The sequence below is a fragment of the Rhinatrema bivittatum genome, chromosome 5, assembly GCF_901001135.1.
Source record: "Rhinatrema bivittatum chromosome 5, aRhiBiv1.1, whole genome shotgun sequence".
NCBI lineage: Eukaryota > Metazoa > Chordata > Amphibia > Gymnophiona > Rhinatrematidae > Rhinatrema > Rhinatrema bivittatum.
In genome coordinates this window covers 108,322,623-108,339,623 of record NC_042619.1, presented here as the reverse complement: position 1 = coordinate 108,339,623, position 17,001 = coordinate 108,322,623, and the positions used below count along the sequence as shown (strand labels likewise).

Sequence of the window (17,001 nt, the reverse complement as noted above, 5' to 3'; positions counted from 1 at the left end):
AGAGAGTAGGATTAAATGGGCAATTTTCTCAGTGGAAGGGAGTGGACAGTGGGGTGCCTCAGGGATCTGTATTGGGACCCTTACTGTTCAATATATTTATAAATGATCTGGAAAGAAATACGACGAGTGAGATAATCAAATTTGCAGATGACACAAAATTGTTCAGTTAAATCACAAGCAGATTGTGATAAATTGCAGGAAGACCTTGTGAGACTGGAAAATTGGGCATCCAAATGGCAGATGAAATTTAATGTGGATAAGTGCAAGGTGATGCATATAGGGAAAAATAACCCCTGCTATAATTATACAATGTTGGGTTCCATATTAGGTGCTACAACCCAAGAAAGAGATCTAGGTGTCATAGTGGATAACACATTGAAATCGTCGGTGCAGTGTGCTGCGGCAGTCAAAAAAGCAAACAGAATGTTGGGAATTATTAGAAAAGGAATGATGAATAAAACGGAAAATGTCATAATGCCTCTATATCGCTCCATGGTGAGACCGCACCTTGAATACTGTGTACAATTCTGGTCGCCGCATCTCAAAAAAGATATAATTGCGATGGAGAAGGTACAGAGAAGGGCTACCAAAATGATAAGGGGAATGGAACAACTCCCCTGTGAGGAAAGAAAAAAGAGGTTAGGACTTTTCAGCTTGGAGAAGAGATGACTGATGGGGGATATGATAGAGGTGTTTAAAATCATGAGAGGTCTAGAACGGGTAGATGTGAATCGGTTATTTACTCTTTCGGATAGTAGAAAGACTAGGGGGCACTCCATGAAGTTAGCATGGGGCACATTTAAAACTAATCGGAGAAAGTTCTTTTTTACTCAACGCACAATAAAGCTCTGGAATTTATTGCCAGAGAATGTGGTTCGTGCAATTAGTATAGCTGTGTTTAAAAAAGGATTGGATAAGTTCTTGGAGGAGAAGTCCATTACCTGCTATTAAGTTCACTTAGAGAATAGCCACTGCCATTAGCAATGGTTACATGGAATAGACTTAGTTTTTGGGTACTTGCCAGGTTCTTATGGCCTGGATTGGCCACTGTTGGAAACAGGATGCTGGGCTTGATGGACCCTTGGTCTGACCCAGTATGGCATTTTCTTATGTTCTTCTTATGTTCTTATGCATACCTTGTAATAGGTGTTATCCCAGGACAGCAGGATGTAGTCCTCACGAAACCCACCCGCCACCCCGCGGAGTTGGGTCCGATATGTTTTTTTATTTTATTTTTGGCTAACGCTTATTGCTACAAATGAGACTGAAGGGGAGACCCCTGTGGCTCGAGGGATCATGGCATGCTCAGTAGGCTCAGGATGCCAGTCCAAAGTTTCTAGAAACTTTGACAGAAAGTTTTCCAGGATAGGGCTCCGTCAGTGACGTCACCCATACGTGAGGACTACATTCTGCTGTCCTGGGATAACACCTATTACAAGGTAAGCAATTTTGCTATTTATCACAAAATAAAATAAGCCCAGATTAAAGTTCATAGCACTACTTTACATTGATTAATATACTCCCTGAACATTAATTGACTAAATCAAACTAAGCAGTTGTGAAACTGGATTTAAATATATGAAATATTAATGCTCAATGTAATCTTTTGTATGCTTTTTTTAAACTGGATATAGTTGATGGGGTCTGTGCTATAGCAAGTTATGTGGGAGAAGAGTTAGCCCCACATGTCAAGAAGCATGGGAGTAAATTAATTCCAGAGGCTGTCAAGAAAGACAAGGATGGCAAGTCCACGCTGGATGGCGCTATGGTCGTAGCAGCAAGTGGAGTTCAAGGTAACAAAAAGGGAATTTATTTTACCTGTTTGTAACCAATGTAATTTTCTAGAGGATGTACTTGAAAATAAATGCTATTGTTTAGATTTGTGAAATATTAAATAGCTTGTTAACCGATAAGTAAATATATATAGTCTTACTATTTAGCCTCGAGCCTTACTGTTTATTAGTCCCCTTAAACAGTAGTAGCCGGGCCGTGTGATGGAGGCTGGCCCTATCTACTGCAGGGGTGAGATGAGCCCCGGGCTGACTCTGGCATTTCCTGGCTGCAGCCCCAGTGGTGGGATCGAGGCAAGGACAGGACCACTGTCATCCTCATACTGCTGATGCAGATCTTCCAGACAAGCTCCAATGGCAGCTGCTGCTTTTCCCCCTTTTGCCTTGCGCTGCCTCACCACTGCCACCTCGCAGCCAGGCTTGAATTCCCGCACTGCGTCCTACCATCTCATGCTTTGTACTTATTAATGCTTAAATGGTTAATTGTTCTAATTTCAGTCATTTAAACATGCCTTTTAAAACAATATTTACATCCCAGATATTGATTCAAAGTTATTTGATTCTGTTTGCAGGTTTTGTAGCAATCTGGCAGGGTTTGGAATGTGCGGCAATAAACATAGGCAAAAGTGTTGCATCAGAAACTGTGCAAACGGTCAAATACAAGTAAGCATTATCTTATAATTGTTGATATGTACATATTCCAGGTTAAGAAGGAGTTATTTTATTGCAATTCAAATTACTACAGTGGATTTTTTTTTCCCTTCCTTTGGATTAGCATTCAGACAAGTATTTTTCCTTTGAAAATTAGCTACATGGTATGCAGTACAAAACTATCTGTGGCCTTTGCCTGCTATTTCTGTGAGTCAAGTCTGCCCAGGAAAACACGTGTAAAGTTGAAAATCAAACTTATGTGAATATTTTCCCTGCCCCCATCCCTGGAACTGTTCCTTTTTCCAGGAATATTTCCCTGCCCTGAGGGGTGCAGTTTTCTCCCCAGATAATCTAACCACATAATTCCTCAGTTACTGAGCTAGATTCTATTGAAATTGTGCTTGGAGAGACTTTTTAAGATTGGATGTTGAAGCTCTAATTGATTTTCAGTCTAAGGAAAAAAGACATTTGCCGCACACAAAACACAATGATAAATAGAGATAAAAAGAACAGAATGAAAGCTAATACTAGACAAGGAAGCCCATATATGCTCATCACTTGAATGCAGAAAAAAATATTTTCATATGTATTTCTGATTTTCACTTTGAACAGAAAAACTCTGGTAAAATACCCGAGCAGGATTCTGATTTTTTTCAGTTCTAACTAAAAAAATAGCCCTGCCTCATGGAGCTCTGGCCACAGCCAAGTGATGTCATCAGAGCAGGGAGCAGGACTGGTGGTGAGCCCAAGAAGAGGCCCTGAGGCTAGTGCCATGTGGTTATACCTCTGTAAAATAAGTTGGCGATGGCCCAATTGCTGACTGGAGCCATTTTGAGATAAGGACCCAGTAGTACCTATCTTTGGGCTGGCGGGGCTTGGGCTTCCTGCCAGTTCCACTACTCTAATGCCTCCTCTTCTTAGGCCAGTGGGTTAAGAACATCTATAGGTATCTCCTGCACTATTTGGACCTTTTGGCAATATCTACCTAATGGGATAAGATACTTGGGGGAAAGGAAGACTTGAGCTTCCAACCCTTTATCCTCCAGTGCTGGGAGGGGGCTGGGGTTGTAAGGGGGCTACTGGGAAACTGAGAATGTGGTGCTTGTGGAGAGACTGATAGGATAGCGAGTAGAATGTTTTGGGGCTATGGGGGGGAGGGAGAGTTCTGGACTGTGGGGAGACTGCTGTCAGAGAGGGAAAGTACTGGGGATATGAGGGGAGAGTGAGAGCGCTGGGGCTGTGAGCAGATTGATGGGGAAGTGTTAGTGTGTTGGGGCATTGGATGAGGGTGTGAGTGCCGGAGCAGTGAGTGGAAGATGTGTGTGTGGAGGTTGTGGAAGGACTGCTGGAAGGTAGGGGAGAGTGCTGGGGCAGTGATGGAAGGGTGTGAATGCTGTGGTTCTGCTGAAACAATGTTTCTTAACATCCAGATAAATTCAGAACCAGTGGGTTATGCACCTCTTCCAGCAGATGGAGACTGAGCAAAGTTGACATCACGGTATATATACATCAACCCCCCAGTATTCTCTGTCTCCAGCAGAGGGTGAACATGCATCTCCCTACTGGGGATTGCTTCGAGTTTTAGGAGAAAAAGAAGGAAATTTAATTTGCCCCACTCTTCTGCGGTGATACCAAATGTCCCTCCCCCAGTTGAGAATTCCTGAGGTGTTTTCCAGGGTCCCTCAGATGAGTGCCTTGGTCCGGTTGCTGGCTTTTCAGTCAGCGTGGACTTAGCTGTTAAAACATCTGAAAGGCAGCAAACCAGGAAGCCAAGTATAGTGGTGAAGGTAGATGCCCTCTCCCCCTGCAGCTAAAGACCATCTCTATATTCAGCTGGGATGGGTTGAGCTCAGGTAAAGCTTAAAACCGAGAAAACAAAAAAACTGAGAAGGAAGGTTTTCTGTAGGGTTTCCTCCGGTCTCAGTGCTTGGCATGCCGATTTGACGTGTGTTCCTGCTTCTGTGGGAGGTGGGGATGTTGGTGGGTTGAGTGGCCCTTTGATCTAGGCCCCATTCTCAGGTTCCTTTCTTGTTCGCCGCGTGGTAAGCCGTGGCAGTGTTCGCCCTTTTTCCCTGCGCGTTAGGCTGCCCTTTTCAGTTCCGTTGGATTGTGCAAGTGCATCCAGATGTGCATCCAGTAGCGAGCTTAGTTAGACGTTTTGTTGGTTGGGAGTGTCTATCTGTGCGCCTAATTTTGTTCACACTTATATCTGCGCCCAAGCAATGTGGTCTCAGCGCCCATTGCTTTTCGGGGTGGAACGCCTAAATTTTTGGACACCTAAATTCAGACGCTTATATTTTGGGTGCTTGGTGCTCGCTTCAGCAGGACATTTGCTAAATAGATGCCTGAGTTTTAAGATGACCAAGATAATATGGATGGCTTAACTTTTGGACACCTAGATTTTTTTTGGCAGCTTAAGCTGGACGCACACCTTTCAGATGCTTTTTTGGTGCTGATAGCACTTATGACTAAGAATCCTAAACACTTTACCCTCTATGCTGCTTGTTCCCTATACATACACGGATCAGTCCAGAGAAGTGGGTTGTGTATCCCTACCAGCAGGTGGAGTCAAAGAACAATTAGAACTTTGGGCACTGCTACATAATGAGAGTGCCACATGCAGTCCTTCAGTATTTCTCTGACTCCAGCAGCTGGAAGAGAGGCACCTGCAGTGTTAGTTAATTTTTCAGTTTAGTTAGATTTTTTTTCTCCTGGTTTTTTTCTTCAGGATTGCTTCCTAAGGTGTTAGGCACCTTCGTGGGCCATCCCTCAGTCGAAGCCGGACGTCTGGGGGGGGTTGGTTACCTCCATCTGGGTTTCGTCCGTCACCACTCGGAGTGTGAAGACCAGGGGCTCCTGGTTACTCACCTCCATGGCTGCCCCCCCCCCCCCCCAAAAAAAAAAAGCTGCTCCTTTGACCCTCTCTGCTCTACAGGACTCAGTAAAGTTTAAAAAAAAAAAAAAAAAGTAAAACTGAGTGAGACTTCCTCTGTGGTTTCGAGCTGAGGTAAGAAGTCGGGTTGGGACAGCCAGTCTTGCAGGCACTCCGGGGTGTTTGGCAGCCCTTCAGCCCCCTTTCCCTCTACTCCCGGGGCTCTGGGTTGCCCTGAAGGGACGGGGTAAGTGTTTTCTTCACCGGCCAGTTTTTGGCGCAGCTCACCGTGCTCGGCAGCGCGACCCGTTGCAACAGGCCTGTCGGCATTTTTTTCTATTTTTTTCCATTCCTCTCCTCAGCTCCTGGGCCGCGTGGCTTTTATCAAGGGGCCCTCGCTTTCTCCCCGCGCTCTGTCAGGCATGTGGGCGCAAAGACAGAATTTAGTTTTGTTTTTTTTCCCTCTCTTATCCTTCCTAGGGATGGAGAGTTTGTCGGGCCCTGAGCCCTTCCCCCGAGATTGGGGGGGGGGGGGAATCTTCATGCCGAGGCTCAAGGGAGGCGGGATCCCCTCCAGTCTTAGCCCTTTTGGCAGAGGACAGCGCTGGGGGGACTGGGTGAATGGTTCCTCAGGATCCCATTCTGGCAGATGGAGACCCGGAGGGGTTTTCACCGGAGTTTGTCTTGTTAATGCACCAGGCTTTCCTGGCCAGAAAGCAGGCGGGCTTCAGGAGGCAAATTCAGTCAGTGGGTCTTTCTGAGCTGCCGTTCAAGAAGGGTCGACTCAAGGAACAGCAGGCCCGTGGGGGAAGTGATGGTCCCCAGGGGCCGTAGACCCCTCCCCCACCCTCTGGAGTTCCGGATCCAGGTTCGGCTCAGGTTCCAGATTTGTTTCCTATCAAGATGCTGCAGATGATGATTTGCCACCCACAGAAGGGGATGATCCCAGCGTGGTCCGCCTTTTTATGCGGGAGGAACTACGTCCCCTTATTCCCCAGGTGTTGGAAGTTCTGGGGCTTAAGATCTCTCAGGAAGAATCAGATAGTGATGGGGTTAATCCGGTTCTTGACAGAATACGGGGGCCCACTTCGTCCTTTCCACTGCCTAAAAAGGTTCGCAAACTGGTGACCCGCATGTGGGACGCACCGGGCGCAGGGCTCAAGGTGGGCAGAGCTATTACCAAGCTCTATCCTCTTTCAACAGATGTCTTGGATCTTCTGAAAATTCCGAAGGTGGATGCGGCGGTTTCGGCTGTGAAAAAAAAGACCACTATTCCGGTAGCGGGTGCTGCCGCTTTAAAAGATATGCAGGACCGTAAGCTGGAGATCCAGTTGAAGCGAGTCTTTGAAGTGGCTGCATTGAATCTTTGGGCCACGATCTGCGCCAGCCTCATGCAGAGGGCATGTTTGTGCTGGGTTCAGGCCTCTAACACCACTACAGGAGCTGGCAGTGGTGCCGCCTTGGAGGGCGCTCGTTTGGAGGCAGGCATCGCATATGTAGCAGATGCGCTTTACGACGTAGTGCGAACTTCAGCGCGCAGCATGGTTTCTGTAGTGGCTGCGCGCTGAATACTGTGGCTATGCAATTGGTCAGCGGATTTGTCTTCAAAATCTCAGCTGTGTAACCTCCCGTTTAAGGGTAAGCTCCTGTTCGGTGAGGAACTGCAGCAGTTGGTAAAGCTACTCAGAGAATCTAAGGGGCATAAGTTGCCGGAAGATAAAAGGTCCACCAGAAAGGTGTTTCCTTCACGGCCGCGTTTTCGGGATTCATGCCGATTTCGTTCCGGCAGGTATTCCTCGCCTTCCACGTATAAGCAGACCTCAGGACGGCAACAGTCTTTTCGAGGGGGTCGTCATCCCGGCCAGGATTCTGGACACCTTGGGACAGGTGGTAGTAAACCCTCCCAATGAAGCCATGAGTCCCCATTCTATCGTCGAAGCTGTCGAGGGCAGATTGTCCAGCGTTTACATGGAATGAGCAAGGATCACCTCAGACCGTTGGGTCCTGGAGGTGATCAGAGAAGGCTACGCTCTAGAGTTTTCACGTCCTGTGCAGGAGGTGTTCGTGGAGTCCCGCGTGGCCTCGCACAGCAAGCAGGAAGCAGTACGGGAGACCATGCAGCGCCTGATCCAGCTACAGGCCATTGTCCCGGTTCTGGAGGCAGAAGAGGGTCGGGGATGTTACTCGGTTTACTTTGTGGTTCCCAAAAAGGAGGGCACATTTCGTCCCATCCTAGACCTATAGAAGGTGAACCGTTGTCTCCGAATCTCTCGTTTTCGCATGGAAACCCTGTGGACGGTACTGGCTGCTGTTCGGACGGGGGAGTTCCTTGCGTTCCTGGATCTTATAGAGGCTTATCTGCATATTCCGATACAGCTATGTCACCAGAGGTTTCTATGCTTCAAGGTCTTGGGACAACACTTGCAGTTTCAGGCCCTTCCATTTGGTCTGGCGACGGCTCCTCAAACTTTCACCAAAGTCATGGTGGTGGTAGCAGCCTTCCTTCGTAAGCAGGGGATCCTGGTCCATCCACACCTGGACGACTGGCTGATTCGCGCCAAGACCAGGGAGGACTGCGAAAGATCGGTTCGCATGGTGATGTTCACCTTGAGATCGCTCGGATGGGTCATCAATCTTCAGAAGAGTCACCTGGAACCCACCCAAGAGCTGACCTATTTGGGAGCCTGTTTCGATACCTTGCGAGGCAGAGTCTTTCTGGCGGCGGACTGGATAGCCAGGTTGCAGAGCCAGATACAAGCGCTTCTTCTCAGACAAACACCCACTGTGTGGCATCATCTGCAAGTGCTGGGATCCATGGCATCCACCTTAGACTTGGTTCCGTGGGCGTTCGCCCACTTACATCCACTACAGCGTGCGCTATTGTCACGGTGGAGTCCGGTGTCGGAGCAGTTCCACCTACCTTTGTCTCTGCTTCCAGAGTCCAAAGACAGTCTGTCATGGTGGCTTTCGCATGACAATCTGGAGAAGGGGTGGATTTGAACCCACCGAATTGGCTGATAGTCTCCACCGATGTGAGTCTGTCAGGTTGGGGAGCTGTGTGCGACATCAGATCCGCCCAAGAGCTTTGGTCTCCTTCAGAGGGCTCGTGGTCCATCATTGTCTCGAGACAAGAGCGGTACGTCTTGCCCTACAAGTGTTTCTACCCTGGATTCAGGGATGCATGGTTCGAGTGTTCTCCGACAGTGCGATGACGGTGGCCTACATCAACCGACAGGGCAGGACGAGAAGCCCCGCGGTGGCGCTCGAAGTACATCTACTGTTCGCTTGGGTGGAGCGTTATCTCGGGGGAATTGCCGCGTCACATGTCACAGGCGTGGACAACGTGCAGGCGGATTTTCTCAGCAGGCGACAGCTCGACCCGGGAGAGTGGGAACTGTCTCCCGAAGCATGGAACCGCATTTGTGCCAGATGAGGGGGTCCCACAGTTGGATCTGATGGCAACGAGGGAGAATGCGAAGACAGAACGCTTCTTCAACCGTCGAAAAGAACAAGGCTCAGTCTGTCTCGACGCTCTGGTGTGCCCCTGGCCAACGGGGATTCTATTGTATGCCTTTCCCCCCGGCCTCTCATCGGTCGGCTTCTCCGTCGCATAGAACTTCACTCCAGAAGGGTGGTGCTGGTGGCTCCATGGTTCGCGGATCTGATTTGCTTGACCCTAGAGGGTCCTTTGCAGCTGGCTCATCTACCGCATCTACTTTGTCAAGGTCCCATCTTTTCAGATCGGGAGGATCGCTTCTCTCTCGCGGCTTGGCTTTTGAAAGGCGACTTTTACGATTGAGTGGTTATTCTGAGCAAGTTATTTCCACTCTATTGCAGGCAAGACGTCTGTCCACTTCCCTGGCCTATATGAGGATATGGAGGCTCTTTGAGACCTGGTGTCATCAGCGCTCTTGCGATCCTTTAACGGTCGAGGTCTCTCTGGTACTCCTTTTTTTCCAGATTACGATTGTTGGAGCAGTTTTTTTCTAACTGTTTATTTACTCATGTTGTTTCCTTGGGGTGAAGTGGGGGACAGTGGTTTTTGGTCGCCCCTTCGCCTGTTAGTTTTGTTTGTTTGGCTTGGGTACAGGTCAATACTGAGGGACTGCAGGTGGCACTCTCGTTATGTAGCAGTGCCCAAAGTTCTTATTGTTCTTTGACTCCACCTACTGGTAGGGATACACAACCCACTTCTCTGGACTGATCCTTTGTACTATAGGAACGAAAATTAGCAGGTAAGAACCAATTTTCTTTTCTGTTTGGTTGTCTCAGCCAGGCATTCTGTATTATTGAGCCAGCATTGCTTGGAGGCTCAGGAAGGATTGCCTTCATCTGATTTCACTAAGCCTGGTTCTTCCCAGCCTGGTGTTGTACCAAAAAGCAAAAAAAAAAAAAAAAAGATGCCAGAAAGGTTGCATAACTTGGACCTCCCCTAACTGGTTCACTAGCAGGGGATGGTAGTTCAGTGGGCTTAGGATAAGTGCCCCTGGTTTTGGCACGAGGCCTTCTGCCTTCTTCAGGCTCAGTCCTTGACCTCAACCTCTATTGTCTGTTCTGGGTTGTAGGCAGGGAAACTCCATTCACATGGTGCCTCGGGTAAGCTTTAGTGTATACCTAAATCAGCTGCTGGTCTTTACGATGTAGTTCTGGATGGCATGAATGAGGAAACTGATCATTGTTCCATGGAAGATAGAGATCTGTCTGGGATTGTAACCATTTAGAACTATTTGGCAGTACTTTCATGAAGATGAGTTATCGGCCCTAGTTCCCAGACATTGAGGAAGTTGGAATTAAATCCAGGTCTGAGCAAAGAAGGATCTCATGTTTTGGAAGTCATTCAAGAATTAATTGATTTTGAATGGGGTGTCCTGGAAGCTCATTTGAAATGGGGATGGGTCTTGGAAGGCCTGTACCCAGCTACACGAGAACAATTACGTTTTCCAAAGATTGAAGCGTTTGTGTGTGTTGTCACCAAGCAGATGACTATTCTCATAGGAGGGAGAACAACTGTAAAGGACACTCATGATAGGAGAATTGAGGCTATCCTTAAGCAGGCCTTGAAGCGATAGCAATGTCTTTGCAGGTAGCTTCCTGTTGTTCTCTGGTTACTCGCTCTTGCTTATTGCTCTCCCAGGAAGTCTGTAAACCTTGGGTAATGATGGAACCAGCAGTCGTATTTTTTGGCAGCTGTGGGCTGCAATTGGTCCGCACCTCGGTCACAGAAGTGACTTTGGTAATAGCAGCTAGGCGTCAGCTATGGTTGAGAAATTGATCAATTTGATAACAACCTCAGTGCCTATCCTTACAAAGTTGCCTTTTAAAGGTTCTCTCTTGTTTGGGAGTGAACTGGAGGAGATAGCCAATAAGTGTGAGAGTCCCCGGTTCCTTGATTACCAGAGGATGAAAAACAGGGACTACGAGCCTGCAGTGCAAGGAGAAGACTCTATTTTTGGGTAGATCTCAGTCCTTCGTCTCAGGTCACCGAGACGAGGCACCAACTCTGGGATTGGAGCACCGAAGCTTCTTAATTGAAGGTATGCCGACCCTTCTCTGGGTTTTTTTTTTATTGGAGGTGGGTCAAGATCACAATAGACCAGTGGGCTCTGGAATTGATATGAGAAGACTATGCGCTGGAGTTTCACAGTGTTCCTCGAGATCTGTTCATGGTGTCGCCTTGCCACTCCCCGCGGAAGAGGCAGGCGGTGGAATGGACATTGTCAAGGTTCTTCAGTCTGGCTGTGGTTCCAGTGCCCACGTTTCAAGAAAATATGGGCCAATCTTCCATTTATTTTGTGGTGCTGAAGAAGGACTCTTTTCATCCCATCCTGGATCTCAAAGTGGTCAACCATCATTTGCGGCTGACTCATTTTTACATGGAATCCTTGCGCTCAGTGATAATTGCTGTACAGTTATAGGAGTTTCTGATGTCCTTGGATCTGTCCAAGGCATATCTGCATATTCCCATCTGGCTAGAGCACCAACATTTTCTGTGATGTGTGGTTTTGGGACGTCATTATCAGTTTCGCGCGCTGCCTTTATCTGGCCACTGCACCCAGAACGTTTTCCAAGGTTGTGGTAGTGGCAGCAAAATAGAGAGAGGATGGGATTCTGGTATATCCGTACTTGGATGACTGGCTGATTTGAGTCAAGTCTCTGGAAGCGAGCCTCCTGGTGTTATGCTTGGTATTCTCCTTGTTGCAGGAGCCCGGTTGGGTGGTGAACCTGGCCAAGAGCAGTCTTCAGCCATCTCGGGCGCTAGAGTATTCCGATGTTCAACACAAAGCAGGGCAAGGTTTTCCTTCTGGAGGGTTGAATTCAGAAGATTGTTGGTGCAGGTGCGTCTATTGATGAAGACAATACGCCCGATAGGTGTTCGGATTGATGGTGGTGACCCTGGAAATAGTGTTGTGGCCGAGGGTGCATATGAGTCCCCTTCGGCGCTCCCTGCTGTCTCATTAGAGCCCACAGTCTCAGGACTGTTCGATTCGGCTTCACCTGCTGATGGATGTCTACACACACCTGAATGATGGTTGCAAACGGATCATTTGAGAAAGGGGGTTTCCCTAAGATCACCGAACTGTCTAGTACTCACAACAGCTGCGAACCTCTAGGGTTGGGGAGCTCACTGTCAGGAGCTCACAGCGCAAGGGCACTGGCATACAGAAGAGTCTCTGTGGAGCATCAATAGGCTTGAAAGCCTGTGTCATCCAGTTGGAATGCGTGCAGTTCAGAGTTCATTTACAGGGTCGAGTGGTCCGAATAATGTTGGACAATGTAATGACAGTAGTTTACATCAATCAGCAGGGAGGAACCAAGAGCCAGCAAGTGTCACAGGAAATGGCCCAAATTATGGAATGGACAGAAGGGCATCTTCAGGAGATCTCAGCCTCGCACATTGCAAGAAAAGACAATGTAAGAACAGACTTTCTCAACAGACAAGAGTCTAGGTCCAGAAGAATGGAAATTATCAGACAAGGCTTTTCAGCTAATAGTGGATCACTGGGGCCTTCTGTTTATGGACCTGCTGGTGACTACTTGCACTGCAAAGGTTCCTCATTTCTTCAGTCGCAGGAGAAATCCTTAGTCCCAAGGCATCAATGCCCTTGTGAAGCAGTGACCAGAGGGCAAACTGCTATATATGCCTTTTCCCCGTGGCCCATGTTGGGCAGGATGATTCGGAAGATCGAGAGACACAGGGGTATGGTGCTTCTGGTGGCACTAGATTGGCCCAGGAGACCATGGTATGCAGATCAGCAAAGATTCCTGGTGGATCCCCTTCTGGATTTCCGGTGCACAGGGAGGGATATGCTGCAGCAGGGGGCCTGTTCTTTGTGAAGATCTGATTCAGTTTTGTCTTACGGTATGGCTACTTCTGGGGGAATTCTGCGCACAAAAACTGAAAATACTGAAAACTTTATATTGGTCAGAATAACACAATTTACATGACAGTCTTTAAGTAATTACATTTTAAATTATTATAGAAAAAAAGTTATTACTTAGTTGCAGAATTTTAAATATTTTCAGCAGAATTTCCCTAGAAATTCACTGTAAGAGTGTCCCTTCCACATACACACACCCTCATAGGCTCCCTCGCACACACGCATCCCCTCATAAAGAAAGCTCCCTTTCTCTTTCATACATACATCCTCACACAGGCTACCTATGTCTCTCTCTCACGCAGCCCTTCACACAGGCTAGCACCCTCACATACACACAATCCCTTTTTCATACACATGAGCTCCCAATCTCTCTCACACACACACTCCTTCACAAACTCCTCATATAGGCTCACCCTCCCCCACACCCCCTCTCCTCTCTCACACACACATTCTCTCACACCCTCTCTCTCTCTCTCACCCTCCCCACCCCCCTTACCAACTATGCTCTCTGTCACCCTCCCCTCTCTCATGCACACACATTCTCTCTCACCGGAAATTCTGTGCAGAAAATGGCAATTTTTGCACAGGGGGGGGGGAATTCTGCGCAAATTCTGCGCTTTGCAGTAGTGCAGCATTCCCCCAGGAGTAGGTATGGCCCTTGAGAGGGCTCGGTTGTTGTAGTGTGGATATTTTACTGATGTGATTACCACCTTGCTGTGAGCAAGAAAGTTCTCCACTTCTTTAGCCTATGTGCGGTTTGGTGAGGGTTTAAGGCTTGATGTGAAGACCCTGCTTATTTTGGTATTTTTGCAAGATGGATTGAATAAAGGTTTGGCCCTTAATTCCTCAAAGGTACAGGTAGCAGCTTGATGGTCCCTTGTTGGCTCTTCCAGATGTAGCTTTTTTTTTTTTTTTTTTTTAAAAGGAGTGAAACTTCTTCATCCTCCTTTGCAGTTATCAATGCCCTTGTGGTTTTGGATTTCTTGGTGGGCCCTATGTTTCGACCGATGTATATCCTTTCCTTGCGGTTACTGACCTTGAAAACTGTGGTGATTTGTTAGGTGCGTAGAACATCCGTGCTGCAAGACCTGTCTTGCTGGGAGCTGTTCCTCCGAATGACACCAGGGGCGATACAGCTGCATATACTGTTCCTTCTATTCTACCAGGCGTGGTCTCAGATTTTCTCTTGAATCAGTCCATTTCCCTGCCGTCTCTGGATAGGGAAACATGCAAAGGACTATCACCTGTTGTAGCCCATGGATGGTAAGAGACATACCATGAGGTATCTGAAGGTTTCTAGACCTCTCAGGAAGACTGATTGCCTGTTTGTCTTCCATAGTGGTAGTAAACAGGACGAGCCGGCCTTGTGGGCTACAGTAGCTCGCTGCATTAAGGAGGTAGTCACAGCCATGTATGTGGATGCTGATCAGCCATTGCTTAGTCAGGTGGGGACCCTTTCTACTAGGGCTCAGGCAGTGTCATGTGTGGAAGTTAGATTTATTGATTACTGTTGACATTTGCCAAGCTGCGACGTGGTTCTCCTTACACACCTTTTCCAGATATTATCGTCTGGATGTGCAGGCCTGGGAGGTCGCAGCCTTTGCAAGTGCAGTTTTGACAGGACCACGGACAGCCTCCTGCCCTATTCGGGAGTAGCTTGGGAACATCCCACTGGTTTCTTTTTCTTTAGGACAAACAGATGAATTCAGCTTCCTACCCTTAGCTGCTGAATGATTTTGCTATGGTCCTCCTGCATGACTACATATTCCAGGGATTACTGGTAAGTGTTAGTCCAGTCCCTAGACTAGTGTTAATATATTCTTTGTCTGAGCTCAGTGTTTTCCTGTTGGCTGAGTACTGGAATAGTTATCTGTTATTAATCAAGTTTTGTTAGTCTGTCCAAGGTTGGCATCTGCAGAGAATACTGGCGGGCTGATGTCCCTGCAGGGGTATAAATACCGTGATGTCAGTTTTGCTCCGTCTCATTCTGCTGGTAGAGGTGCCTAACCCACTGGTTCTGAATTCATCTGTCTGTCCTAAAGAAAAGGAAATTATCAGGTAAGTAGTAATTTCTCATTTTTCATTTTCAATAAAGACATTTAAAAGCTTGACAAAAATTGAATTAAGCTTTCTGAAATTAAGTGAAAAATACAACTAGAAGTATTGTTCATGCCGTGAAAACACAGAAAACGCCTATTTTCAGTATCCTCCAAAACACCTAATTGCCTGAAATATAGACACCAATATTTTCAGTTTGTAAACAGCTAGGATCCAAAGCACATGGATTTAGTCTATATATTGACAAACATTGCCACTAAGAGCAAGGTAGCATGTATTAAAATATCTTTTTTTTTTTTTCTGTCAGTTAATAAGAGTTGGTCTTTCCTGTTTACTTCTGTTTTCAGCCTGACCAACTATGGGCTCAGTTGCAACTATTGGAATAGGAGATTGAAGATATTTCGTAAACAAAAAAAAATTTAGAACGTGCAGGATGAGCCACCATGAACACTCTATTAATGCTTTTAAAGAGCTCTGCCCACATATAAGTACCTTTTATTCACCTTTTCATGGTCTTCCAACTTGAATATATTTACCTTTGTGTAAGTTTGCCCTAAGTTCAGGCCCAAAGTATGGCTATAGCCTTTCTCTCCCATTACTTCTTATATAAATAATTTGTGTCAGTTTTAAACATTAGGAAACTTTCTGCATGAAATCCTCTTCTTTTTCTGTCTCACATAACATAATTTAGTATCTCTCCTCTGGTTTGAAGTGCTAGCTAAAAGTTCCCATGAAAAATCCCTTTTAAAAGGTTGATGCTTTTCCTGCTGGGCATCACAGTTCTCACATTTAAAAAACTGGTGGCATACCTTAATGGTTAGAATCTCATATACAAGACATACCATTTTACTTAACCTAATACAAACCTACTTCTCCTTCCATTCATACCTTTATGCCTTTGTGTTTAACTCATTCATTTATGCATTCATACTTGCTCTCTACACAATATTTCATGCAGGCAAACCTATATTTCCCTGTACGTACCTGGATCAGTCCAAACTGTGGGTTGAGCCTCCTTTCCAGCAGGTGGAGACAGACTAAAACTGAAAGGATATCCTATATGAGGACAGAGCCTATCCTATACACTTCAGTATTCGTCTGTCTCCCAGCAGGTGCAGCAGCTCACCCTTTGTTCTCTGCTTTAGGCTGGTCAACTTTTTCCTTCCTTTCCTTACGGATCAAGCAAATACTTATTCCTTTTTTCTATTTTCCCCGTGCGATCGGTCCCAGTGACAAGCGGTGGAGCACACCCCCGCCAGGCTTCTGTGTCTGGGTCAGGTGATCCCGGTTCCTGCCAGCATATTTGCCGCAGGCCAGTTTTCAATTTGCTTCGTCGTTCTCCAACAGGACAGGGATACTTCTGATTTTCGACCTTTAAACGAGTCAACTGGGCTTTTAAGATCCCGTTTTTTCCACATGGAAACTTTGCGAGCGGTCCTCGTGCCGTTTTCACCCCGGAGAGTTCCTCACTCGCTTTGACTGCGGAGTCTTCCCATTTTCCAATTCATCGCGGCACCGTAGTCTCTTCACGTTCACCGAGACTTTCAGTTCAGGGTCCTTCCTTTTGTTTTTGCGACGATGCCTCGCACCTCCACCGAAATCATGGTGGTAGTGCCGGCAGCTCTCCGCCGGGAAGGTTTCCTTGTTCTCCCCTACCTGGACATCTGGCTCGTCAGGGTCAAGGCAGAGGCTCCTTGCCGGCAGGCGGTGGATCATGTGTTAGCTCTTCTCGCGTCTCTCGGGTGCGTGCTGGATTCTCCAAGAGCAACCTTCAGCCCTCCCAAGATTTCGGGTTCCTGGGAGCACACTTTGACACCCGGATGGGCAAGGTCCTCTTGCCCCGCGCGCGGGCTCTCAAGTTCATCGACTAGATTCAGAGTCACGGCTTGAGCCTACTGGTAGGTCTTGGATTCCTTGGCTCCTGCCATCGACCTCAGCCCTTGGGCTCTTGCTTCTATGCGCCTGTTCCAGACAGCTTTGCTGTTCCGCTGGCAGCCAGTGGCGGCACAGTTTCACACAGTCCTTCCGTTTTTGGACTCTACCGTTGCCGCCTTGCAGGGTGGTTTTCCCTTCCTCTTTGCTACAGGGAATTCCTCTCCAACTCCCTCAGTGGACAATAGTAACCACGGATGCCAGTCTCTCGGGCTGGGGTGCGGTCTGCCTCTCCCAGTACGCCCAGGGGATCTGGCCAGCGGCTCAATCTCGCTGGCACATCCTTCGGTTGGAGGCTCGGGCGGTGTTCCTAGCTCTT

At 47.4% G+C, this 17,001-nt stretch overlaps 1 protein-coding gene across 5 annotated transcripts in view; it reads left to right on the top strand.

Annotated features, from left to right (window-relative positions):
- Positions 1–17,001, top strand: part of SPART (spartin) — a 75,015-nt gene that overhangs the window by 36,338 nt on the left and 21,676 nt on the right. For all 5 annotated transcript variants that reach the window (XR_003856911.1, XM_029602716.1, XM_029602714.1 and 2 more), the window contains exons 6-7: positions 1,635–1,793; positions 2,363–2,453. Coding sequence is in view for 4 of the 5 variants with exons in the window: in XM_029602716.1 (XP_029458576.1) it covers positions 1,635–1,793; positions 2,363–2,453 (250 nt within the window). In the remaining variant the exon portion in view is untranslated. The remainder of the gene's footprint in view (positions 1–1,634; positions 1,794–2,362; positions 2,454–17,001) is intronic.